We start from the raw sequence: 22,827 nt of genomic DNA on the forward strand, positions 1-22,827 counted from the left end.
TGGTGACGTGACGGGGAGTTGGCAGCTCCCGAAGGTAACGCGGGTGATGTGTGGGGACAGGATAAAAACCCTCTTCAAGAGCCTGATGAGTGCACGGGGGGAAAGGCAGCAAAGCAGGGGAGACCCTGTCACGGGGGTCCTGGGGGCTGCAGGACTGGTGGGAGTCCTGAGGGTTCAGGGGGCTGGAGGACTGATGGGGGTCTGGAGGGTTCTGGGGGCTGGCAGGGGTTCTGCAGGTCCTGGGGCCTGCGGGCGTCCCATGGATCCTGGGGGGTTGAAGGACTGATGGAGCTCCTGAAGGACCTGGGGGCTGCAGGGCTGATGTGGCTCCTGAGGATTCTCAAGGCTGGAGAACTGGCAGATCCTGAGAGCTGCAGGAATGGTGGGGGTCCAGAGAGTCCTGGGCACTGCAGGACTGATGGGGGTCGTGATGGGGGTCCTGAGGCACCTGGGGGGTGCCGGATTGATGGAGGTCCCACGGGTCCTGGGCTGCAGCATCACTGGGGCTGTGCACTGACTTCCTTTTATCCCATTCTCCACATCCCTGGTCCCCAAGAGCAGCTCCAGCACCAGCCCCTGCACAGGTGTCCTGCAGCAGGGTGGGGAGACCCAGGGCAGGGGGACAAGGACATCCAGTGCAGGCAGGAGGATGACAGGGACCTCACATGCAGCCACCCACGGCCGCCAGGAAATTGCCTCTGAAGCAGCATGAGCTGTGAGCCACTTGATGGGAAAAGTGGCCACAATTTGGAGCCTTTCCAATCACCACTAGCTGAGCGCTGGCTGCAATCAGGCATCAGGAAAAGTCAGGAAAAGCGGGAGGCCAGGGTGAGGGGCTACATCACCGGGCTGGGCTGTGCCCCCCGGCTTGGGCACTGTGTCCTGAGGTCCCACCCCGCCTGTAACGGGGTGACACCACCCTGGTACCGACACCTCAGCATCCTTTTAATGGGTTTGGAGCGATGCCTGGGTGCTGCCAGCACCCACAGGGGTGGGGGATGACACAAGGCGGGGTCGGGGGTGCCAGTGTGAGGGTGGGGGTCCTGGTGAGGGGCGAGGGTCCCCTCAGTGCACCAGGACCTCCATCTTGTTGCTGCCCTTTTTCTTGCAGACGGGGCCGTTGGTGCCGGCCTTGGGCGACTCCACCACGGTGATGGACACGTCGCCCTTCGGGAAGCGGGTGGAGAACCTGGGGAGGGGAGGATGGAGGGGAGGGGTTCGGATGGGGAGGGGCCAGGATGGAGAGGTGGGAGGGGGACACGGCCACGCCCATCCCCTCATTGCCCAATGAGCTGCCTTGGTTACACCCACTCCTCAGCGGCTTCGGTGCCCCACCCTTGGAGGCTCCACCCCCGCCTCAATCCCACCCTGGGCACCACCCTGTCCCACTCACAATAACCCCACCCACATCAACCCCACCCTCCCGGCCCCACCCAAGGTAGCCCCACCCACAGAAGCCACGCCCTCTGTGCCCCCAGCCCTGTCCTGCCCCACCCATTGTAGTCCTGCCCTTCAGGCTCCACCCACTGTAACCACACCCACTGCAACCACGCCCACCAAAGCCCCGCCCACACCTGTCAGTGATGTGCAGGGGCAGCGCCTGTCCCGTGGTGGCCTTGAAGGTCTGGTGCAGGCGGGTGACCAGCTCGATGAGGTGGTCACTGACCAGCAGAAAGTCGCCCTTGGCCCCCACTGTGGAGACCTGTGGGGCAAGCGGGGGGTCAGCCCTGCTGGGGACCCCCTGAGCCCCAGGGCCCCCCTCCCCAGGTACCTCCTTGAGGTGCAGGGCCAGGAAGCCGTCGGAGAAGCGGGTGACTGAGACGCCACGGATGTCACTGAGGCTGAGCACGCTCTTGGGCTGGGCGGCCTTGGGGTCAGCCAGGACCAGGTGCTCGGTGGTGAGGAGCAGCAGGCGTGGGACTGTCTGTGGGTGGGGGTCCACGTGGGTGGGGGTCAACGTGGGCAGGGCATCAGCATGGGCAGAGGGTCAGTGTGGGCAGGGGGTCACCAAGAACCGGGGGTCACGGTGGCCCTGTGTGCCCTCCCCCTGCCCAGGGCATGGGGTCAAAGCAGGATCTCACCTTTCCATTAGCCCTGTTCACCTTCCTCACGGTGTCGGCCATCACCAGCTTGTCCTTGGCCACGGCGTGGAGCTTCTGGTACTTGGGGTTCTGCTTCAGCCCCAGGTACTCCCCGCGGAAGGGCTGCTGCAGGCTGGGGACGAGGCCATCAGCCACTGCTGCCCTGAGCTCCCCTGCACCCCCAGCCCCCTGCCCTGGCACCTTTTGGGGTACAGGGTCTTCTTGTCCTTGAAGAGCTCGCTGGCGCAGAGCCTGGCCTGCAGCTGGGCCCGGCGCGACGCCGGCAGCTGGTCCCGGTACTTCTTGCACTGCCGAGGGAGGGGGCGATTTGGTGCCGCCAAAGACCTCTCGGGTGAGCTGGCACAGCCAGATCCCACCTGGAATTCTCCCCATCTCCCCCTGCTCCCACCTTCCAGTGGTAGAAGATGTTCTTCAGCTCCTGGTTGGCGTCATCCAGGAACCTGTACGGCGCCGGGGGCCAGGTCCGGTCCGTCACCGACAGCGGCGGGAGGTTCTTTGCCAGCCCCACCAGGTACCTCTGCACCTGGGGGTGACAACGCGGTAGGGGGTCAGGAGAGGACAGGGGCATCCAGCAGGGCAGGGGGCTGGGGAGGCACCGTGGGCCCCTCTCCCCCAGCCCCACTCACCAGTTGCCGGTAGATGAAGTTGGCCAGGCAGGTGCTGGCGTTGGAACGGAAATATTTCCTGTAGGTCCTGCGTGCCTGCGGGGACAGCGCCAGCAGTGAGGACACCGGACGCCACCACCAGCCCCACAAAGTTCAAGTGTGTCCCAACCCCCACGTCCCCCTCATCCCCCACGTCCCCCTCATCCCCCACATCCCCCTCATCCCCCACATCCCCCTTCCCTGTTTGGCTCCAGTGGAGAGGACAGAGGCTCCAGCCCGACAGGGTGGGCAGACAGACAGACAGCCCGGACACAGCGGCACGGACAGCAGGACAGAGGTGGCCTGAGGGCGCGTGGCCCCGTTACCTGGTACCCTCTCCAGTGAGCGGCGATGGTGGTGGCGGCCGCGTGACGTCGGCACTGGGACTTCAGCTCCCGGAGGAGCCGGCGAGACTGCGGGGGTGAGAGCCCAGGGAGCCCGAGGGGGAGACACCAACACAGACATGGAGCGAGAGGGAGAGGCAGGAGAGAGGCAGGAGAGAAGGAGAAAAGACGGGGAGAGGAGATGAGGGTGAATCTGGTCCCACCGTGGGACACACGGAGCTCCTGGTCCCACCGTGGGGCACGCAGAGCCCCTGTCCCCACCCACCCTGCTCCCTCACACCAGGCCAGTCCCATGGTGGCCCTGGGGCTGCCCAGCCCTCACCTTCCAGCCCCGTGCATAAGCCTGCAGGATCAGTGCTGACCGCTTCATCTGCTTGTACCGGTTCTTTTGCTGCGGGGGAACAAGGGGGTGAGTTGGGTGGGCTTGGAGAATCAGAGGGAGAGAGGGATGGGCAGGGGAAGCATGGCCAGGACCTGCCCTGTCCTCACCCTGTGGCCACGGAACCAGGCAGAGATGAGGATCTGGCTCTTGCGCATCAGCTGGTACTGGGTCCGGCACCGCCAGCCCCGAAACGTCTTCTGGATGAGGGTGGCGAGCTGGGCCACGCGCTCCTGGCGCCGCCGCTCCAGGTCGAAGAGCTGGGGACAACCACGGCAAGCGCTGGCTCACTGAGCAGCCCCAGGGGCTGTGGCATCACCGGGAACTCCCAGGACAAGTCTGGATCCCCCCCCTGGACTCCCCCATGCCCAGACTCACAGTGCGTGGCGAGCGGATGAAGATCTTGGTGTGGCCGAACGCCAGCTCCTCGGCGGGGAACGCCAGACCTGCCAGCAGCACCTCGGTCCCCTCCCTGCACCGCGGCAGAGACGAGGCCGGTCAGAGCCCCCCCGGCAGCCCCCTGACCCTCACGGTCCGTGCCAGCCCCGTACCTGTCCCCACCGTCCCAGCGGGGCCACGTGCGGGGGTTGAGCATCTTGTAGCGCTGCAGGAAGGGGCCGTAGAGCTGGCGGAAGGCGTAGCCCGCCCGCCGCACCCGCACGTTCTCCATCAGCCCCAGGTACCGGACCTGTGCCAGCACCAGCTCCGGCGTGAACACCATGGCTGACTTGGTGTCGTTGGGTTTGATGCACCTGCGGGGCGCAGCGGTGGTTTGGGGGGGTTTGGGGCGCCGGAGCCACCCCCGGGGGTCTCTGCCGGGGCCGGTACCTGATGTAGTTGGGGTTCTTGGAGTAGAGGTTCTTCATCAGCATTGCCACGGATGACTTGAACTGGAAGCCTGCAGTGGGGGGCAGCTTGAGGGAGACCTTCTGGGGGTCTCCCTCGGGGAAGAGCGAGCGCAGCAGCGCGTGCCGGGCCGCCCACATGGCCTGCGAGAGGTCTCGGAAGAGCAGGTCGTTGTTCTTCTCGATGAAGCCCGTCACGTTGTAGGTCACCTGGGGGGGCAGTGGGGTCAGCACCCAGGCAGGGAGTGGGGCACGGTGCAGCATCTCCAGCCCGCTCCCAGTCCAGCCCCACATCTCCTGTGCACAGCTGGGAAGGGGAGCGGGGCACTGGGAAGAGAACTGGGGTGCTGGGAGGAGAATTGGGGTGCTGAGAAAAGGTCTGGGGTGCTGGGAAGAGGACCAGGGCACTGGGAAGAGGATCAGGGGTCTGGGAAGAGGGTTGGGGCACAGGGCAGAGGATCAGGTCTCTGGGAAGAGGGTTGGGGCACAGGGAAGAGGATCAGGGCTCTGGGAAGAGGATCAGGGCTCTGGGAAGAGGATCAGGGCTCTGGGAAGAGGATCAGGGTACTGGGAAGAGGATCAGAGTGCTGGGAAGAGGATCAGGGTTCTGGGAAGAGGATCAGAGTGCTGGGAAGAGGATTGAGGTACAGGGAAGAGGATCAGAGTGCTGGGATGAGGATCAGGGCTCTGGGAAGAGGATTTGGACACAGGGAAGAGGATCAGGGCTCTGGGAAGAGGATCAGAGTGCTGGGAAGAGGATCAGGGCTCTGGGAAGAGGATCAGGGTTCTGGGAAGAGGATCAGAGTGCTGGGAAGAGGATCAGGGCTCTGGGAAGAGGATCAGGGCTCTGGGAAGAGGATCAGGGTACTGGGAAGAGGATCAGGGCCCTGGGAAGAGGATCAGAGTGCTGGGAAGAGGATTGAGGCACAGGGAAGAGGATCAGAGTGCTGGATGAGGAGTGTGGCACTGGGAAGAGGATCAGGGCCCTGGGAAGAGGATCAGAGTGCTGGGAAGAGGATTGAGGCACTGGGAAGAGGATCAGAGTGCTGGGATAAGAGTGTGGCACTGGGAAGAGGAGCCGGCGTTGCCGGACCTTGCCGGCGTAGTGGTGGATGCGGAAGCAGCGCGGTGGCAGGCTGGTGTCCGTGACACGCCGGGCGTTCTGCGTCTCCTTGCTCTCGTAGTGCTTGTGCGTGGCCAAGAGCTGGTTGAGTTTGGTGAGGAAGGTGTCCTCGTTGACCACGCCGGGCCGCAGGCACTCCTCATCCAGCATGGCCAGGATCCCGGTGGTGCTCTGTGCCATGGTGGATGGTGTCACCCCAAACCAGCCCCAGCGGATCCCAGTTCAGGCTGTGGGGGGAGCTGGAAGCCCAAGATCCCAGCACTGGGTGGGCAACTCACGTTCTCAATCAAGTTGCAGATGATGCTGTTGTCAAAAAACTCCACCGGGGTCCACTGGATGCCCTGAGAGTAGATGTGGGTCAGACACACGGATAACCCAGAGCCTGCCCCATGGACACCCCGCTGATGTGGGGCAGGAACCGGACGTCCGGCCACGGGGATGAGGATCCCGAATCCCTTCCTGCCATTGAATGTGCCTCGGCAGGGAGCGGGGCGAGGGAGGGACGTGCGGCGGAGCCGTCTCCAGCACGTCCGCATCCCAGGGGGCCAAAACTCCTTGAGGCCGTGCTCTGGCAGGGGCTGGAGGTACCTCTCGGATGTATTCCTCCTGCTCCTCCTTCAGCGTCATCAGGATGAAGATCTGCTGCAGCTTCTCGTTGCAGTAGTTGATGATGAACTGCTCAAAGCCGTTGTCCTGCGGGAGAAGGGTCCTGTGTGGCAGCTGCTTCCCGAGCCCCCGGCCCTGCCCCGGGTCTCAAATGCTGTTCCCAACCCCCTGAACGGGGCCTGGTGGATCCTTCACTCACCTGGAAGATCTCAAAGCCGTAGATGTCCAGGACGCCCATCACCTTCCTCTGCTTGTCTGACTTCACCTGGGGAGATAATGGGGTGTTGAGCCCTGTGTGGGGTGGGGGTCCAGGGTCCTGCAGGGGCTCCAGGATCCCCTGGAGCTCACCTGGATGCTGGCATTGATACGATTCACCACCCAGTTGAAGAGGCGGCTGTAGATGTTCTTGGCCAGCGCGTCCCGGCCGTAGTAGCCCTGGGGAGAGGGGAGAGGGGCTGGTGCCAGCTCATGGGGGGCTGCCAGGCATCAGCCCCACGGCTGGGGGTGGTCCTGCTCACCTGGGGGACAGTGAGGGTGGTGAGCACCGTCTCATCCCGCGCCTTCACCGTGCGGGAGCACAGCGCCCGCTCCAGCGTGCCGGGGTCCAGCCCGATCAGCTCGCAAATCTCCCGCAGCTCTGTGTGAGGAGACGGCGGTGCCAGAGCCAAGGAGGGGCTGAGGGGGTCCCCCCACCCCCCATTCCCATCCCTATCCCCCATCCCTACCCTGGGGCTCGGTGATGCTGCAGGCCTCCATCCCGCTGGCCTGGAAGCTGCTGCTCAGCTGGATGTTGCCCAGCTTGAGCACCACGGCCGTCACCTGCAGCAGCTCTGTCACCTCGGCGGGCGAGAAGCCGATGATCCTCATGGCATCCTGGGGATGGACACAACAGCTCAGGGGATGGGGGGGGCTCCAGGATTTTTGGGGAGGGTCCTGTTTTCCCGTGGGTACCTGCATGGCGTGGAAGTTGGCTGCATCGTCCATGCCGGGCAGGTTGGAGCCCTCCCGGTTCAGGTATCCATAGTGCCCACAGTCCTGGCGGAGCTTCAGCTGCTCTGGTGGAGGGGAGAGGAGGTGGCAGTTCAGCCATGATCCTCCCCAGCTCCTGTTCCACCTCCAAATCCCCCACACCGTGGGGTCTGGACCTACGGAGCAGCTGTGGTGAAGCCCCAGCCAGGAGCTGGTAGAAGATGTGGAAGTTTCTCTCGCCCTTCACGTGCCGGACAATGCGGGATTTCTCCAGCAGGTCTGCAGGGACGGGTCATGTTAGATTAAGTCATGTTAATAATTTAACATGAATAATTTAATAATGTATTCTGCAAATTCTCCGAATTTTGCAAAGCTTCACGAAGCCTTTTTTTTGCAAGGCTATCTTTTGAAATTCGTTTTTAGTTCTGTTTCTCTCTCAACAATGTCTGTCTCATTATATGTTTTTTTTTTTAAAGTCAGTGTTTTTTATCTCAAGGCTTGTATACAGATGCACACTATGTCAGCCTTCTGTCAGGTTTTGAGAATTTTCTACAAATCAATTTCCCACAGGGTCAGTGTCACTGGGGTGTGTGGAGTGGAACCCCCGGGATGGGTGGTGGGTACTCACAGTTGCTGATGACCCCTCCCAGGGGCTCGCCCTTGAAGTCGAACTCAATGTCCATGTACTTGCCCTGGGGGAGGGGGCTGGGTCAGGGGAGGGGGTCCTGGTGGGACTGGCAGCTCCATTCCCCCCAGCCCCATCCCCTCTGTGCTCCCAGCCCCACCAGGGCCCGCATGGCCCCAGCAGGGTCCAACCCCCATCCCCAGGTCACTCACAAATCGGGAGGAGTTGTCATTCCGGACAGTCTTGGCGTTCCCAAAGGCTGCAGGAGAGGAGGGGGGTTACGGTGCGGTCCGGGGGGACAGCGCCGAGCCCTGGCAGGTCCGGGATGCGGGAGGCGGGGCTCAGGATGTCGGGCACTCACCCTCCAGCACAGGGTTGGACTGCAGGAGCTGCTCCTTCACCTTGTCCACCTCCTCCCCTTTGCTGCTCACGGCTGCCACGTAGGACATCACCAGCTTGCTGACCTCTGCCGGCGAGGGGGTCATTGCTGTGGGGTCGTGGGCGCTGGGGCTGTGCCCCTCACCCCACCGGCCCCTCGCACTGCCCTGAGCCCGCCTTGCAGCCCTGGCTGTACCTGTCTTGCCGGCGCCGCTCTCGCCGGTGATGAGGATGCACTGGTCCCTGTCCCGGTCCCGCAGCGAGCGATAGGCATCGTCAGCGATGGCATAGCTGCGGGCAAGAGGGGTTGGAAGGGGCCGGAGCCATCTGAGGGCTTCAGGAAATGCCACGACCGCCCCGTTGTGGCTGTGGTGTTGCCCCAGGTGCATTCTCTTAGACCCCAACATCTTGGGATTGCCCAAGAGTGATGCCCTTGGCACAATCCAAAGGACCAAGGGCACCACCAGCCTCCCCGTGCTCACATGTGGGGCTTCACAGCGAAGAAGCTGCAGTTGCGATACTCCTCCACCTTCTCCGGGGTGTAGATGGGCAGGGACTGGTATGGGTTCACCGAGATCACCACATTCCCGATGTATGTCTGTGGGACAGCAGGGATGAGGGGTCGGGAGGTCCTGGTGCTCCCCATCCTCATCCCAGATCCTTCTCTTCATCCCAGACCTCAGATCCTGCTCCCCATCCCAGACCCTCTATCTGCTCTCCATCCCAGAACCCTCCATCCTGCTCCCCATCCCAGACCCTGCAGCCCTCCTGCTTCCCAGGTCCTTCTCCTCATCCCAGACCCCAAATCCCATTCCTCACCCTCGACCCTGCAGCCCTCCCACTTCGCATCCCAAGCCCCATTACCTGTTCCCATTCTGGACCCCAAAGTTCTCCTGCTCCCAATCCCAGACTCCATATCCTGCTCCCCACCCCAGACTCTGCAATTCTCCCACTCTCCTGGGAGTTGGGGATCCTTTTCCCCAACCCAGACCCCATATCCTGTTCACCTTGAAACCCTCCCATTCCCCATCCTAGACCCTGCAGCCCTGCCAATCCCCATCCCAGAACCCATATCCCATATCCCCATCCCAGAACCCATATCCCATTCCCCATCCCAGACCCCATATCTCACCCCCCATCCCAGACCCTGCAGCCCTGCCAATCCCCATCCCAGACCCCATACCCCATTCCCTATTCCAGACCCTATAGCCCTGCCAATCCCCATCCCAGACCCCATACCCCATTCCCTATTCCAGACCCTATAGCCCTGCCAATCCCCATCCCAGACCCCATACCCCATTCCCTATTCCAGACCCTATAGCCCTGCCAATCCCCATCCCAGACCCCATATCCCACTCCCACCCCAGCAGCCCCTGTCGCGCCCCCAAAACCCCCCCGTCCCGCTGCCCACGTAGATGTCGCGGCGGCGGAATCGCTCCTGCAGCGTCTGGACCAGCGACTCCTCGGTCAGCGGGTCCAGCAGCACCAGGTCCGCGACGGCCTCGGCGTCCAGCAGCGAGGAGGCGCCTTCCATGGCCGGGCAGCTCCGGGGCAGCTGGGACACAGCACGGGCTGGGGGCTGCAGCCACGGACACGCAGCCCCCACCCCAAAACGCCCCGCCAGGTCGTCAGCAGTCTCTGGGATCTTGGGTGCTCCCCCCAACTCTGGGGATAGGGGACAAGGCAGCCACACACCCACGGAGGCACGGGGGGCACCTTCCCGGGGTATCCTGGTGCCCAGGACCCCGTGGTGGGGCTGGGGGCAGCCGGATGCTGGGGGGAAGCGAGGACTCGGGCAGGAAATGCGGACACCTGGTCCCTATTCTTGGGGCAGGGATTAATTCAGCCTCCACTTCCTCCCTCCTTCCTGGCAGGGGGAAGCCGAGGCGGGGAGGGGAGCCCAAGCCCCCCGACAGGTCGCCCCCGGGAGCTGCTTTCCCCCCACTCTCCTCCATCTCTCACCTGTCTGTGACAGCGCAGTCACGTTCCTGGGGGTGACCTTCACCCCCACTTTACAGCTGGAGCGCAGGGCTGTAAACCCAGCCCCACTTATCGGTGCCCCGGGGAAAGTTCACGAGCGCCGAGAAGGTGGGGAAATATGGGGCAAAAAGGGTGATGGAGGTTGCACCAGCAGCCTCTAGAGATGGCAGAGCCCTCCAGGGGTCTGAGCCCCCCGTGCTGCTGGGTGAGACCCCAGGGTCAGCAGCCACGGGTGGGAGCCAGAGCAAGAGCCCCCCGCAGCTCCAGGACAGCGCTGGGCTCACCCCGGGGCTCCCAATGACACCAGGTCCCCACGCCCCGCGGGATGAAGGTGCCCCGGTATGGGGGTTGTGGGGACAGGGTACCCCCATCCAGCTGAGGACTGGGGGGCTCGGGCGCTTCAGCTGCTCTCTGGGTCCCCGACTCACCTCCGGTCGCGGAGCAGCAGCTGCTGGAGTGGCTTCAGCTGGAGCTGCCCCGGAACCGGCGGGCTCAGCCCAGCCCAGCGCCCGGTGCTGGCCCCGTCCGGCCCACGGAGGGGAGGAAGGGCCGCAGGGCCCTCCCCCAGAGCTCCCAGATGGGGAAACTGAGGCACGAAGGAGCAGCCAGCGGGGATCAACCCCAAGAGTGCCGCCGGCTACAGCCCCTGCCCGCGGTCCCGGCTCAGCCTTCCCCACCCGGCAGCTCAGAGCAGGAACAAGCAGGGAAAATCCTGGAGCCGAGCAAACAAGGGGAGCTTCCTCTCCTGGGCTGCGGGAAACAGGGGCAAGGTACAGGGCTGGAGAACCAGGAATAGCTGGGGCTGGAGAACCGGGAATGTTCAGGGCTGCTCCGAGGAGGACACCTGTCCCCAAGGAGGACACCTGTCCCCAGGGAAGCACACCTGGTCCCATCCTAGCCAGGGAATGTGTCACCCAGGGGTGGTTGTATCCCCACACACCATCCCCAGAAGAATGAACTCCCACAGGTGGCTGAGCCCTGGGGTCAGAGCAGGACGAACAAATGAGGCTCAGGACCTAAAAAATACATCTTTATTAAAAATATAATCAGTCATCCACCACGCTGAGGCGGGGGTGGGGACGAAGTAACAGACAGCTCACACCTGAGCAGGGAGGAAAGCACAAGGGCTGGGACAGGGACAGACCTGGGACTGGGACAAACTGATGGCAGAAGCTCCAGGTGAGGTAGGGGCTGGGCTGGGCATTCCCAGGGCAGCTGAGACACTGCGAGGAGGCGAGGGCAGCGTTATTGCTTAGGAAGTTGCATAGATTGGGGTGTCCCCTCCAGCTTTGGGCTTTGGCAGAGCTCCCCAGAGTTCCCCACTGGAATATCAGTGGGGTCACCCTCAGTCCATGCCCACACCCACTGGGAGAGGAGTAACAGCAGGAGAAGGGCAGTGAGGCAGGGAGGAAGCACATCCACACTCATCCTCAGCTCTGGCACAGGGAGAGGGGGCTGAGCACGGCCTCTACCCCAACACCACTTCCAGGGGCAGCCAGCAGGCCCCGAGGCTCCACAGCTCCATCGAGGAAGCGACGGAGTTTTTGGTATCCACACGGGATTGAAGCCAAGCAGCGGTGTGGCCCGACCAGCTGGAGTCCTCTGACATATTTGTAACAGGAGGAGGAGGAGCAGGTCACTGGCAGCTCCCTCACCACGGCTCCAGGCAGGTGCTGAGCACGCAGGTACCAGCGGGACAGGTCCAAAGTTCCTCTGGTGTGTGTCACCCTCAGGCACCTGCACAGGAGATGGAGGGGAAGGTCCATCCCCACCCCAGGCTGTCCAGTGCCCAGCGAGGGGAAAGGGGCTCTGTTTGCAGCTCCTGTGGCACTGGGGGATGGAGCCAGATAAGCACCCAGCTTTGGGAAGGGGTCCCTGCCCCGGGGGTGCCACCCTGGGAGCTCACAAACATCCACTGCAAAAGTTGGGGTGGGTCCAGGCTGCATTCTGGTGACTTCCCAGCCTGGGGGGGCTTCCCATGTGTCCCACCCCACCCAACACCCAGAGCTGTGCTGACAACGGCATCCACGCCTCAGGCAGGAGCTGCAGGGGAAGGGAGGTCAGAGCCCTTTTCTCCCTGCCAGAGGGGGTCCATCCCCATAAGGACCATCCCCAAAAGGACCATGCCCACAGGGTCCATCCCCACCGTGCCTGGAGCAGCCCAGCAGTGGTTCTGCTCCTTGGCCAGGTCATGGCAGCTGACCTCAATGGACATCCACATGGTTGCGGGGCAGGGAATCACTCTTTTGATTCCCACCAGAGGAGTCACTGATGTTTTCCTCCTCTTCATCATCATCATCATCCTCCTCAAAGAGCTGCTCGTCAATGGAGAGACTTTCCAGGCCGAATTCCCGCTCGTGGGCTGACACCTCGTTGGGGGTGACGTGGGAAGCACCACCCACAAAGTCAGCAAACCTGGGAGAAGCCATGGAGCAGCACATTGGGCAGGTGTGTCTGGAGAGGCCCTGACACACACAGGTAAAGCATTTTGCTGCTGGGACCTGGTGTTAATCCATCCTTTCCCCCCACACACCGCAGATCTGTGTCTCTGTGTCTAAGGACAGAGGGGACAGCACAGAGGGACAGAGGGTGGCCATCCCGAGCTCGCTGTCAGGGATGTTACCTTTTGGGAGACTGGATGCGGGACACCGTGGTCCAGGCAGAGAATTCGGGGCTCTGGCAGAAGCTCCTCAGCTCTGCCAGGGCCTTGCGGGTCTCCACCTCGCCCTGGAGCTGAAATTCCTCCTCTGTCAGCAGCCGAGGGGGTGTTGGGCCCAGCTTGGAACTCTGCACCCTCCTGCCAGGGGGGCAACACCAGTTAATGCCTGCCTGGATGGGGTGGGACCAGCTCCTGGGGCAGGACCCCAGGGCAGGAACTCTCAGGACAGAACCCCTGGGGCAGGATCACCCTCCAGGGCAGGATCCCTGGAGCAGGAACTCCAAGGCAAGACCAGCAGCTGAGGCAGGATCACCTCCCAGGGAAAGAACCCCTGGGCAGGACCAGCTCCTGGCACACAAATCTCTGGGGCAGAACCAGCTCCTGAGACAGGAATTCCTGGGGCAGGAACCCTGGGGCAGAACCAGCTCCTGGAATGTGAATCCCTGGGGCAGAACAAGCTCCTGGAATGTGAATCCCTGGGGCAGAACCAGCTCCCAGGGCAGAACCAGCTCTTGGAGCAGGAACCTTGGGGCAGAACCAGCTCCTGAGGCTGGACCAGCTCCTGGCACACAAATCTCTGGAGCAGAGCCAGCTCCTGAGACAGGAATTCCTGGGACAGACCAAGCTCCCAGGAGAGAACCAGCTCCTGGGGCAGAACCAGCTCCTGGAACATGAATCCCTGGGGCAGAACCAGCTCCTGGGGCAGAACCAGCTCCTGGAACATGAATCCCTGGGGCAGCCCGAGCTCCCAGCTCCAGGGCCAGCTGGCAGTGGGGAAGTGGAACACACCCCTCTAGCCTGTGTTCCTTGCTCCCAAGGACCCTCTCCCATACCAATCCCAGGGGCAAAAGGGCACAGTTACCCACCCTGCTCCCAAACCCCCAGTGAAAACAACCCCGTTGTGTGGCACAGGCTCCATCCAGCAGCTCATCCTGACCCAGCTGGGAGCCGTGAGCACGCTGGGGTCCCACAGGCCTCACCGGTAGGCAGCAAAGGCCCACTGCAAGGGGTAATCCAGGTTCTTGGTGCAGACAGCGATGAGCACCAGGCCCAGGGCGATGGGGTGGATCTGGATGCCCGAGTACATCAGCAGCAGCCCCAGGAGCTGCAGGGCCCAGGACAGGAGGTTGATGCTGCGCTCGTTCTCCAAGGGGCCGTACCTGTAGCACACGGCGAAGCTCAGGAAGCCCACAAACAGCAGGTAACCTGTGGGAGAGCACAGGGATGGGGCACAAATTGGGGGCTCCGTGAGGATGAGGGAGAACCTGACAGCACCAGCAGGGACAGGGAGCCTCAGCATTGCTCCCCAGCTCCACTAGGAGATGTTCACCTGGTGAACAGGTGAATCTCAGAGCTCCCACCACCTACCTAACAGGTACTGCCAGTAGGACTTGCAGATCTCCTGCAGGTTCTTGAAGATCAGCTGAAGCAGGTACAGGGAAAAGGACCAACCTCCAACCAGCAGGAAGTACACAGGGCTTTTCTGGGGGAGCACAGGGGGGTTGCAGGCAGGCTGTGGATACCTCCCCCAGGTGCTGAGCTGCTCTGTACCAAACCCAGTCCATCCCAGTACAGGTATGGAAAGGGCTACGAGGCCTCTGACCCCCTCAAGACGTGAGACCTACCTTGGGCATGACCTTGGACATCATGTAAACGAGGACAAGCAGCGAGGCCAACAAGCCAACACTGATCCCAGCTGAGTAGTAGAAGATTTGGCTCCTGCAATGACCACAGCAGGGAATCAATCACAGCAGGTGTTTTATGGGTACCTGTGCACAAACACCCCCACCCAGCAGCCCCCAGGGAAAGGAGGGGGCTCACCTGCTCATTGTGTCCCCACAGAAAAACAACAGCAGGCCCAGGAAAAAAACAAGGAACAGCTTAGGGTCAAAACCTGTGAAAAAAAAAAAAAAAAAAAAAAAAATTAATCCCAGTGGAGAGGAGCACGGTGGGAAGCTCCCACCTGCCACGGGGTCACAAAGGACAGGGATGGGACCTCCAAGTGCCCCAAATTCCTTCTGCAGACCAAATTCCCTTCCTGAGGAAGGAATGGATCCTTGGATCATGAGCTGCCCCGTCCTGCTGTGCCCGGGGCAGCCCCAGGCCCCCCTTCCCCCAGCGGGGAGGGGACGTACGTCGGAAGAGGACGACGGAGTAGGTGGTGCCGGGCTCCAGCAGCTCGACCTTGAGGCAGGTTTTGTTGCTGTAGAGGTCCACGTCGATGCTGGTGTCGTTGAGCTTGCCCCTCAGGAAGGAGAACACCACGTTCCACACGCTGAACTTCTCCAGCTCCTCCTCGCTGTCCACCTGGGTGACGCGGATCATCCGGCTGCTGGTGACGCGGATCTGCGGGGAGAGAAGGGGACAGGGGTGCTCAGCCTGCAGAAAAAGAGACTCAGGGGTGACATTACTGCTCTCTACAACTTCCCCAAAGGTGGCTGTGGTCAGGTGGGGGTCGGTGTCTTTCTCCAGGAACTGAGAGAACCAGAGGATAGGGTCTCAAGCTGCATCAAGGGAGCCAGAGGTTGGATACCACAGAATAATGAGGTTGGAAGAGATCTCCAAGATCAAGTCCAACCCATGCCCTAACACCTCAACTAAACTACAGCACCAAGGGCCATGTCCAGTCTTTCTTTAAACACAACAGAGACAGTGATTCTACCACCTCCCTGGGAAGACAATTCCAGTATTTATTATTCTTTAGGCAAATTTTTTTTTCCTAATATCCAACCTGTACCTTCCCTGACGTAGCTTGAGGCTGTGTCCTCTTGTTCTGACAGTAAATATTAGGAAAATTAGTATTAGTAAATATCAGGAAAAGGTTTTTCACTGGAAGAGTCATATGTGACATTCACGTTTTCTGGAGAGAGAGACAACTCTGTCTCTCAGCAGAAGCAGAGAGAGAAGAAAAGAAAGCAATCTTTACCTCTCTTCTCTTGTTTTCTCTGTGTGGAATTTAGTACAAAAATTGCTTTCTTTTCTTCTCTCTGTGCTTCTCCTGAGAGACAGAGTTATGTCTCTCTGTCCAGAAAACGTGAATGTCACAGTCATAAAGTTCTGGAATGTTCTGCCCGGGGGGAGGTGGTGGAGTCACCAACCCCTGGGTGTGTTTAAAACAAGCCTGGCTGCGGCACTGGGCGCCAGGGTTGAGTTGAGCTCTTGGGGCTGGGTTGGACTCGCTGACCTCGAGGGTCTCTTCCAACCCAGTGATTCTGTGAGTGGATGGATGGAGGGGCTGGAGCAGGGACGACCTGCTGCCTCCTCCTCCTCCTCCTCTTCCTCCCACCTGTGTCCTGGTCCAGACGTCGTTCCAGCGCGGGCTGCGCGTGTTGGTGTGGCAGAAGCGCAGGGATTCCCTGTACTGCGCCCCGTGGCCCTCCTGCAGCGGGATGATCGCATCCTTGGAGCCTGGGAAGCACACGGGGACGGGTTCAGGCCCTGCTGCCCCCTGCTTCACCCGCCCCACCCTTTCCCTCCCCGGGGATGCTGCACTTTGCCGTATTCCCCATTTCCGCTGTTTTCCTCGGAATTCGCCCTCCGGTTCTTTTTTGGGATAACCCCGTGCCCCGCGCCGCCGGGATCAGCCCCATCCCTGCGTCCCTCCCGGCTCGACTCCTAGCTCCAAAATCCGAGCTCACCGACACCGAGGGTGCCTCCGGCACGCACTCGCCCCCCGAGGTGAAGCGGCTCCCGACTGGCACCGAAGGCCGGATTGTACCGGGGGACACGAAATCCCGGTCCCACCGGGCCGCACCCACCCCCTCAGCGTGGAGGCCCCGGGAAGCGCTCAGAGGGTTCCCTGGGGGCGCAACGTGCCTCTCAGCGGGCACCGGGCAGCTCCCCGCGGCCCGCGGCCGCCGGTCCCATTGTCCCGCCATGCTGCCCCGGGAGCTGTCGCCGCCCCGGTCCCCGCCCATGGACGCCGCTGCCCCGCGCACCTGCAGCTTCCAGGGGCAGGAAGGGCAGGAGCAGGAGCAGGAACAGCAGCACGGGCAGTCCCGGCAGCCGCCGCCGCCGCCGCCCCGGAGCCGGTTTCATCCCTCCCGCCGCGGCTGCGCCGGCCGCTTCCGCTTCCGCCGCCCGCACCGCCCGGCCGCCGGGGAGCGCCCACAGCCAATAGGAGAGGCGCTCGCCGGGCTTTGTCGCCGATTGACAGCTGACTCAACCTATCAAAATTCAGCTTTGCTCTCGCTCCCGCCCCTCTGCTTCTGCCACGTTGATTGACAGTGATTTTAACCTATCAGCAGTGCGCGTGCAGGAAGCAGCCACGTTCCCGCCCTCGGTTACCACGGTGACCAACGTGCCCGCCTTTGACCCAACGGCCACGCCCCACCCCGGTAACGGCTCCGACAGACTCGCCCCTCGACCAATCAGAGCGCAGGCACCACAGGCCACGCCCACCACCCCCCTCGTTTCTCCAGTGTGATTGACAACCGCCTCCGCCTATCAGGGCGCGGCCTCGCGTTGTTTGTGTGATCGGCTCACGCGTGGGGGGCGCGCAGGTCCCGCCCCCCGCCCCTCCCCCGGCAGCCGAGCCCGGGGTCCCACCGGGTCCCACCGGCCCCACCGGGCCCCACCGGGTCCCTCCGGCCCGGACGGGGCTCTGCCAGCGCGGGCGTGGCGCGACGGTCACCGGTGACCCGCGGCGCGGAGGGGGTCCCGCATCCCACGGGTCAAGCTCCGGTTCGCCCCGCTGCCGGCACCGTCCGTCCCCTCGCGGCGAGGCCCACCCAGCCCCGGGAAGGGGGTGCCGCTCTCCGCCTGGGTCCCGCCCCCCGTGGGGCGGCGGCCGCCCGTGGGCGGGCAGGGGGGAGCGGGCTCGGGCGGCCCCCCCGCTCCCCCTCCGCGGGCCGTGGGCGGCGGAGCCGGGAAGCGGCGGGGCCGTGGGCGGAGGATGTGCGTCAGCCGGGGGCAGCGCCGGGGCTGGGAACGGCCCCGCCGCGCCGGACGCTTGGTCGCGGAGAAAGGGAGGGGGGGGGGGGGGGGCGTCACAGGGTGGGCGGTGGGGAGAGGGTGAACCGGGAGGGCCGGGGCAGGACCCCCGCCATGGGGACCGAGCCCGTGCGGGATCCCCCGGCAGCTCCGGGGATGTGCCCCGGCCACCGGCACGGCCCCCCCGGCCAGGATCGCGCGGGGGCGGCTCTGGCCCCACGCCAGGCGCCGGTCGCGGTATAAATAGCGCCGAGCCACGCAGGGCCGGAGCGGGGTGCGGGCCGTGACACCCCCCCCTCCCCTCCGCTCCGGCGGGAGGGACCCCGGTGCTGCCGGCGAGGGGCTTCAGCATCCCCCCAGCCCACCCGAGAAACCTCCGTCCGCTCCCGTTCCCGCTGCTCCGGGGCGCCGCCGGCGTGCTCACCCCGAAGCCCATCGGTGGCAGCGTGTGCGTGCCGGTGACACCGAGTGCCAGCCCTCCGCGAGGGCTCCGGCACCGGGGGGGCACTGCCGGGACAGCGCTGCCGGTACCCGGAGCATCCCCGCGCCCGGTCGGGTTGTCACCGAGACCGGGGATGCTGCGAGCGCGGGCCCGCCGGGATTCAGGGTGTCCGCGCCAGCACCGAGCACCGTGTCCCCACAGGGGGCTTCTGCCTCTCCCACGGACCCCCCGTGCCACGCGTGTCCTGCCCGGTCCCTGCCGGGGCTGCGGGACCCCCGATGCCGCCGTGCGGGGCGCCGCTCCCGCTCCCCTCCCGCTGCTCCGGTGCCGGTGGGGGGGGGGGGGGGGGGGGAAGAAGGGGGGCCGGTGCTGCCGCCCCCTCCGCTGCCCCCCCCCCCGCGCTCGGCGGGGGCGGCAGCCGCGGGATCCGCCCCCGGGGCCTCCCACGCGCGGCGCAGCCGGGGCCGCTGCTATTTCACGGTCCCGCCCGTGTGGGCGGCGCGCAGAGCGGCGCGGCGCGGCGGAGGGAGAGCGCCCGGCCCGGCCGCGGGACCCCCCGAGCCCCGGCACCCCCCGGACCCCCGGCTAGAGCCGGCCCCGGAGCCCCCCCCGCCCCTCCCCGGCCGCCCGGCGGGGCGGGCGGAGCGGACGGAGGCGGTTCCAGGCGGCGGTGAGCGAGCGGGGGACGGCGGGAGGGGATGGGGCACCGGGGGGCACCGGCCAGGGCGGGAGTCCCGGGGAACGGTGGCCATGGTGGGACTTGGGGGACCGGAGGGGGACGGAGCGACGAGGGACACCGGGCAGGGCGGGGGGCCCAAGGGGTGTTGGCCACGGGGCTCCGGGCGGGTCCGGGATGCACGGGGAGAGGATGGGACCGGGGGCACCGCGGCACCGGAGGGTACCGGGAGAGGTCGGGGGCTCGTGGGGGGACGGCCGCGTTGGGGGCACAGAGGGACCGTGGGGACGGCGGGGGGAATGGAACTGCGGGGGTCACCGGGCAGAGCAGAGAGCCCGGGGAAGGGGTGACCCCGGTGGGTCTGGCAGGAATGGGGGGGGGAGTGGGGCACAGGGTGGGCTCGGGGCGCCGCAGGGCACCACGCAGGTGCGGGGACGCTGGGGGAGGATGGCCCTGGTGGGACCGGGGTGAGGATGGGGGCACCGAGCAGGGCGGGGTCACCAGGGAAGGGATGGGATCCAGGGGACCGCAGGGGAACAGAGCACGGGCAGGGCAGGGGGCTGGGGCCATGGTGGGATCGGCACTGGCACATCCCCCCGGGGTTGGGGGGGCTGGGGGAAGCCCCCAGATGTGTATCCTGCCCCATGTGAGGACCTGACATGGAGGGGCTGCTGGCTGGGGGGGGGCAGAGGCTGGGCACAGCCCAGGGTAGGGGCTGGGATGAGGGTGACCCCACTCGTGTCTGTGCCATGTCCAGGGGCTGTGGCTGCAGGGACCATCCCAGCCTGGAGAACACGGGTGGGACCGGGCACCCCGTGGGGTTTAGGGACACTGGAACACCCATACACGGAAATGCTCCCTCTGCCCTGTACCCCCAGGCCCAAGGGTGGGGAGGGGGTTTCTCCTGCATGTCCGTCCATCCCGGTGGTGAGTCCGTCTGTCCTCTGTCCACCACAGGCTCGTCATGGCCCTGCCCCGCACGCTGGGGGAGCTGCAGCTGTACCGGGTGCTGCAGCGAGCCAACCTGCTGGGCTACTACGAGACCTTCATCCAGCAAGGGGGGGACGACGTGCAGCAGCTCTGCGAGGCAGGCGAGGAGGAGTTCCTGGAGATCATGGCGCTGGTGGGCATGGCCACCAAGCCCCTCCACGTCCGCCGCCTCCAGAAGGCCCTGCGCGAGTGGGCCTCCAACCCGGGGCTCTTCAGCCAGCCCGTCTCGGCTGTCCCGGTCAGCAGCATCCCGCTCTTCAAGCTCTCTGAGGCCGGCGGGCGCAAGGCGCTCAGCAACGGGCACGCCAGCCCCGGCGAGGCCGCGGGCAAGGGAGGGGGCAGCGCCGGGACGCCCCCAGCCCGCAGCCCCACGGAGCCAGGGGAGAAGCTGTCACCGTCAGCGGCTCCACCGTGGCCGGGAAGGAGCACCCCCGAGTCGGAGGGTGGCGGGGACGAGGAGCCGGGGGGTCCCCCCTTCTCCCCGGGCGGGAGCAGCGGGGAGCAGGCGGTGGGCACGGAGCTGGAGCCGGAGTTGGCACGGACGGTGGTGGAGAGCGTGGAGCGGCTGCTGCAGAGCTGCCCCCGGGGCGGCGAGGCCGAGCTGCGGGCGCTGATGAAGCTCAACAAGAAGCTGGCCAAGGCTGTGGGGCACATCTTCCAGCTGGAGGATGGTGACCGGCAGAAGGAGGAGGAGATCCGCCGGCACAGCGCGATCTACGGCCGCGGCGAGGCCCGGCGCCGCGAGGGCAAGCAGCTCACCCTGCACGAGGTGGGCTCCGAGCTTGAAGTTCCTGGGATGTGCTGGGTTGGGACAGGGAGCGGGGCGGCTCTGGGGGCGTGGTGAGTGGGTGGGATTCGAGGTCTCCTCCCACGCAGGTGGCATCCGGCAGCCTGGAGCCGGCACTGCCTTCGCCGAGGGTTGCGTGGGCGCTGCCGTCCCTGTCCCCACTCACGCATCATCTCTGCCCCCAGCTCATCATCAATGAGGCGGCGGCCCAGTTCTGCCTGCGGGACAACTCGCTGCTGCTGCGGCGCGTCGAGCTCTTCTCGTTGTCACGGCAGGTGGCACGGGAGAGCACCTACCTGTCCTCGCTCAAGGTCGCCAGGTGAGCCCACGCCTGGGAAACCCCCCCTTGTAGGCCTGGGAGGGCCTGGCTGTCACCCCCTTGCCCCCTGGGAGCTGCACCATGGTCCAGCACTTCTGGATGGGGCCAGGACCCTGCGGCCCCCAGTTCCCTTTTGCCAGCGTGGGTGGTTTCTGCCTGACCTCGGAGCGTGGGACGTGGGGAGGATGGGAATGACGGGGATGCCAGGCGTGGGAAGGGATGCCAGGCAGCAAAGGGATGCCGCTGGGGATGCCCTATCTCTTGCCTCCATCCCCAAAGTCCCCTGCCTGCCATGCCAGGGCTGCATTTTCCCTTTGCTCTCCAGCTGCTTCCCTCTTTTTCTGCCCCCAATTCCACCCGTGCCAGAACCCCAGCTTCTGGCATTGCCCTGCCTGGTGGCTCTGCTCAGTGTGGCCACCCCCACTCCTGACACAGCCCCTTTCCACCCCCAGGGCCCATCCCGAGGACAGCGGTGCCGTCGTGGCCAAGCGGCTCAAGCAGGAGGTGGGTGCAGGTGCAGCGGGAGCGTGTGCAGGTGTGCACACCTGTGAGCGTGGGCGTGACGGTGCAACGTGCCCGGGGCTGCCCATGCCAGCTTGGGGTGACGGCCGTGGGTGTTCTGGGGTGGGTGGTGCAGGGGACCTGCTCACCTGTGTGCTCCTGGCAGGCAGGAGAGCAGAGCCGCCCTGAGCTCCTGGCACTGCCGGTGGGGCTGGAGCCCCCCGGGGCCGGGTACCGAGCCAGCTTGGAGGAGGACACGGGCAGCCTCTCCGGGGAGAGCCTCGACGGCCACTTGCAGGGTGAGTGGGGGTCCCTCCCCTTCCTGGGCGGCTGGTGGTGGTCGGCCCCTGGCTCCTCGCGCTGACTGTCGCCCCTCTCTCGGCAGCGGCGGGGGCCTGTCCCCGGCTGACCCCTCCGCCCGGTGCGGCCCCTGACGTGCCCCTCGGCCTCGCACCCCACGGGCTCTGGAGCCGCCACATCCTCCAGCAGACGCTGATGGACGAGGGGCTGCGCCTGGCCCGGCTGGTCTCGCACGACCGCGTGGGGCGGCTCAGCCCCTGCCTGCCGGGGAAGCCCCCGGGACCAGGTGAGCCCCCGCGGGGCCGGGGGGGGGGCTTTGCCGCGGGCAGGGGTCAGGACGGCACCGCTGCCTTCTGCTGTAGAATCGTGTCCTGACGCCATCTCCGTGTTCTCCCCACAGAGTTCGAGGACGGGCTGGCAGAACGGGGTCCTCCGGCCCCCCCAGACCCGCCTCGGGGCACCATCAAGGTGGAGCAGGAGACCAGCAGGCAGTGAGGCCCCTGTAGCCCCCCCGCCACCATTAACGAAGCAATAACGTGCTGGGGGACGGGTGCGGCGGTGCTCCGGGCCCGGAGAGCTTGGGGGTGGGGGGGGGGGGTCTCAGCCACAGCCCCCCCGGCCCCCTCCCGTCCCACACCGACGCTCTGGTTACCTCAGCCGCGGCGGGATGCGACTCCCCGCAGCAGCAATACCCTCATCCCGCCCGGCTCCGCTCCCCAGGGCTGGGGAGCCCTCGATGGACTGGAGCTCCCTGTACAGCCCCCCCCCCCTCCCCGTGCTGACCGTCCCCCCCCCCCCCACCCCCCCACCCCCCGGCCCCATCACCGCGCGGGGACAGACGCGTCGCTCTGTGCGCTCCCGCGTCAGCGCTGCCGCCCACGCCGGGCACACGGTCCCCCCTCCACCCGCAGCGCCCACGCACCAGCCGCCAGCCCCCTCCCCGCAGCACGTGCCAGCTCACTGTGCACACCCCCCCCCCCCCCCACCCTGCGACCCCCCCCCAAACCCCCCCCAGCACCGCATCGGCTGTAAATACCCCCCCACCCCCCCACCCCGCAGCCCCCGCACGCCCCCCCCCCCCCCCACGCACCCCGATACCTGCGTGTGCTTCAAGCATGGTCCCTGTGCCGGGGGGCGTCACACGTGCCGTGGGGTGTCACCCCCTCCCAGCACGACGCAGGCGGCGTTTGACGGGCACTGGGGAGGTGCTGTTCCCCCCCCCCCGC

The 22,827-nt window shown here is 65.3% G+C and overlaps 3 protein-coding genes across 4 annotated transcripts; 1 reads left to right on the plus strand and 2 right to left on the minus strand.

Moving 5' to 3' along the window:
- Positions 1-924: 924 nt before the first annotated feature.
- MYO1A (myosin IA) lies at positions 925-9,549 on the minus strand. 2 transcript variants are annotated; one of them, XM_053967450.1, is made up of 28 exons: positions 9,427-9,549; positions 8,498-8,613; positions 8,212-8,306; positions 7,999-8,103; positions 7,850-7,896; positions 7,641-7,704; positions 7,193-7,291; positions 6,995-7,098; positions 6,769-6,916; positions 6,562-6,680; positions 6,392-6,478; positions 6,243-6,308; positions 6,026-6,130; positions 5,716-5,778; positions 5,408-5,608; positions 4,298-4,524; positions 4,021-4,221; positions 3,848-3,941; positions 3,580-3,729; positions 3,413-3,481; positions 3,073-3,159; positions 2,729-2,803; positions 2,491-2,625; positions 2,283-2,389; positions 2,082-2,214; positions 1,772-1,924; positions 1,575-1,702; positions 925-1,189 (listed from the first exon to the last, which is right to left on the minus strand). In XM_053967450.1, exons 1-28 carry the CDS (start codon positions 9,547-9,549, stop codon positions 1,066-1,068), a joined length of 3,225 nt encoding a protein of 1,074 aa, XP_053823425.1. In that variant the 3' UTR covers positions 925-1,065. The 2 variants fall into 2 exon arrangements, with proteins under 2 accessions (XP_053823425.1, XP_053823426.1); XM_053967451.1 differs by lacking the exon at positions 3,073-3,159.
- A 1,463-nt stretch (positions 9,550-11,012) lies between these two features.
- On the minus strand, positions 11,013-16,794 carry NEMP1 (nuclear envelope integral membrane protein 1). Its single transcript, XM_053967653.1, has 10 exons — positions 16,593-16,794; positions 15,941-16,062; positions 14,790-15,000; positions 14,476-14,548; positions 14,280-14,373; positions 14,023-14,137; positions 13,635-13,860; positions 12,619-12,792; positions 12,199-12,410; positions 11,013-11,732 (listed from the first exon to the last, which is right to left on the minus strand). The coding sequence occupies exons 1-9, from the start codon at positions 16,690-16,692 to the stop codon at positions 12,200-12,202; spliced, it is 1,326 nt and encodes a 441-aa protein (XP_053823628.1). The 5' UTR covers positions 16,693-16,794; the 3' UTR covers positions 11,013-11,732; position 12,199.
- An 861-nt stretch (positions 16,795-17,655) lies between these two features.
- Positions 17,656-22,579, plus strand: NAB2 (NGFI-A binding protein 2). The gene is made up of 7 exons (XM_053967505.1): positions 17,656-18,698; positions 19,662-20,463; positions 20,667-20,800; positions 21,253-21,304; positions 21,468-21,600; positions 21,687-21,887; positions 22,002-22,579. Exons 1-7 carry the CDS (start codon positions 18,307-18,309, stop codon positions 22,094-22,096), a joined length of 1,809 nt encoding a protein of 602 aa, XP_053823480.1. The 5' UTR covers positions 17,656-18,306; the 3' UTR covers positions 22,097-22,579.
- The last annotated feature ends 248 nt before the right edge of the window (positions 22,580-22,827 follow it).

The sequence above is a fragment of the Vidua chalybeata genome, chromosome 30, assembly GCF_026979565.1.
Source record: "Vidua chalybeata isolate OUT-0048 chromosome 30, bVidCha1 merged haplotype, whole genome shotgun sequence".
In the NCBI taxonomy this organism is placed as follows: domain Eukaryota; kingdom Metazoa; phylum Chordata; class Aves; order Passeriformes; family Viduidae; genus Vidua; species Vidua chalybeata.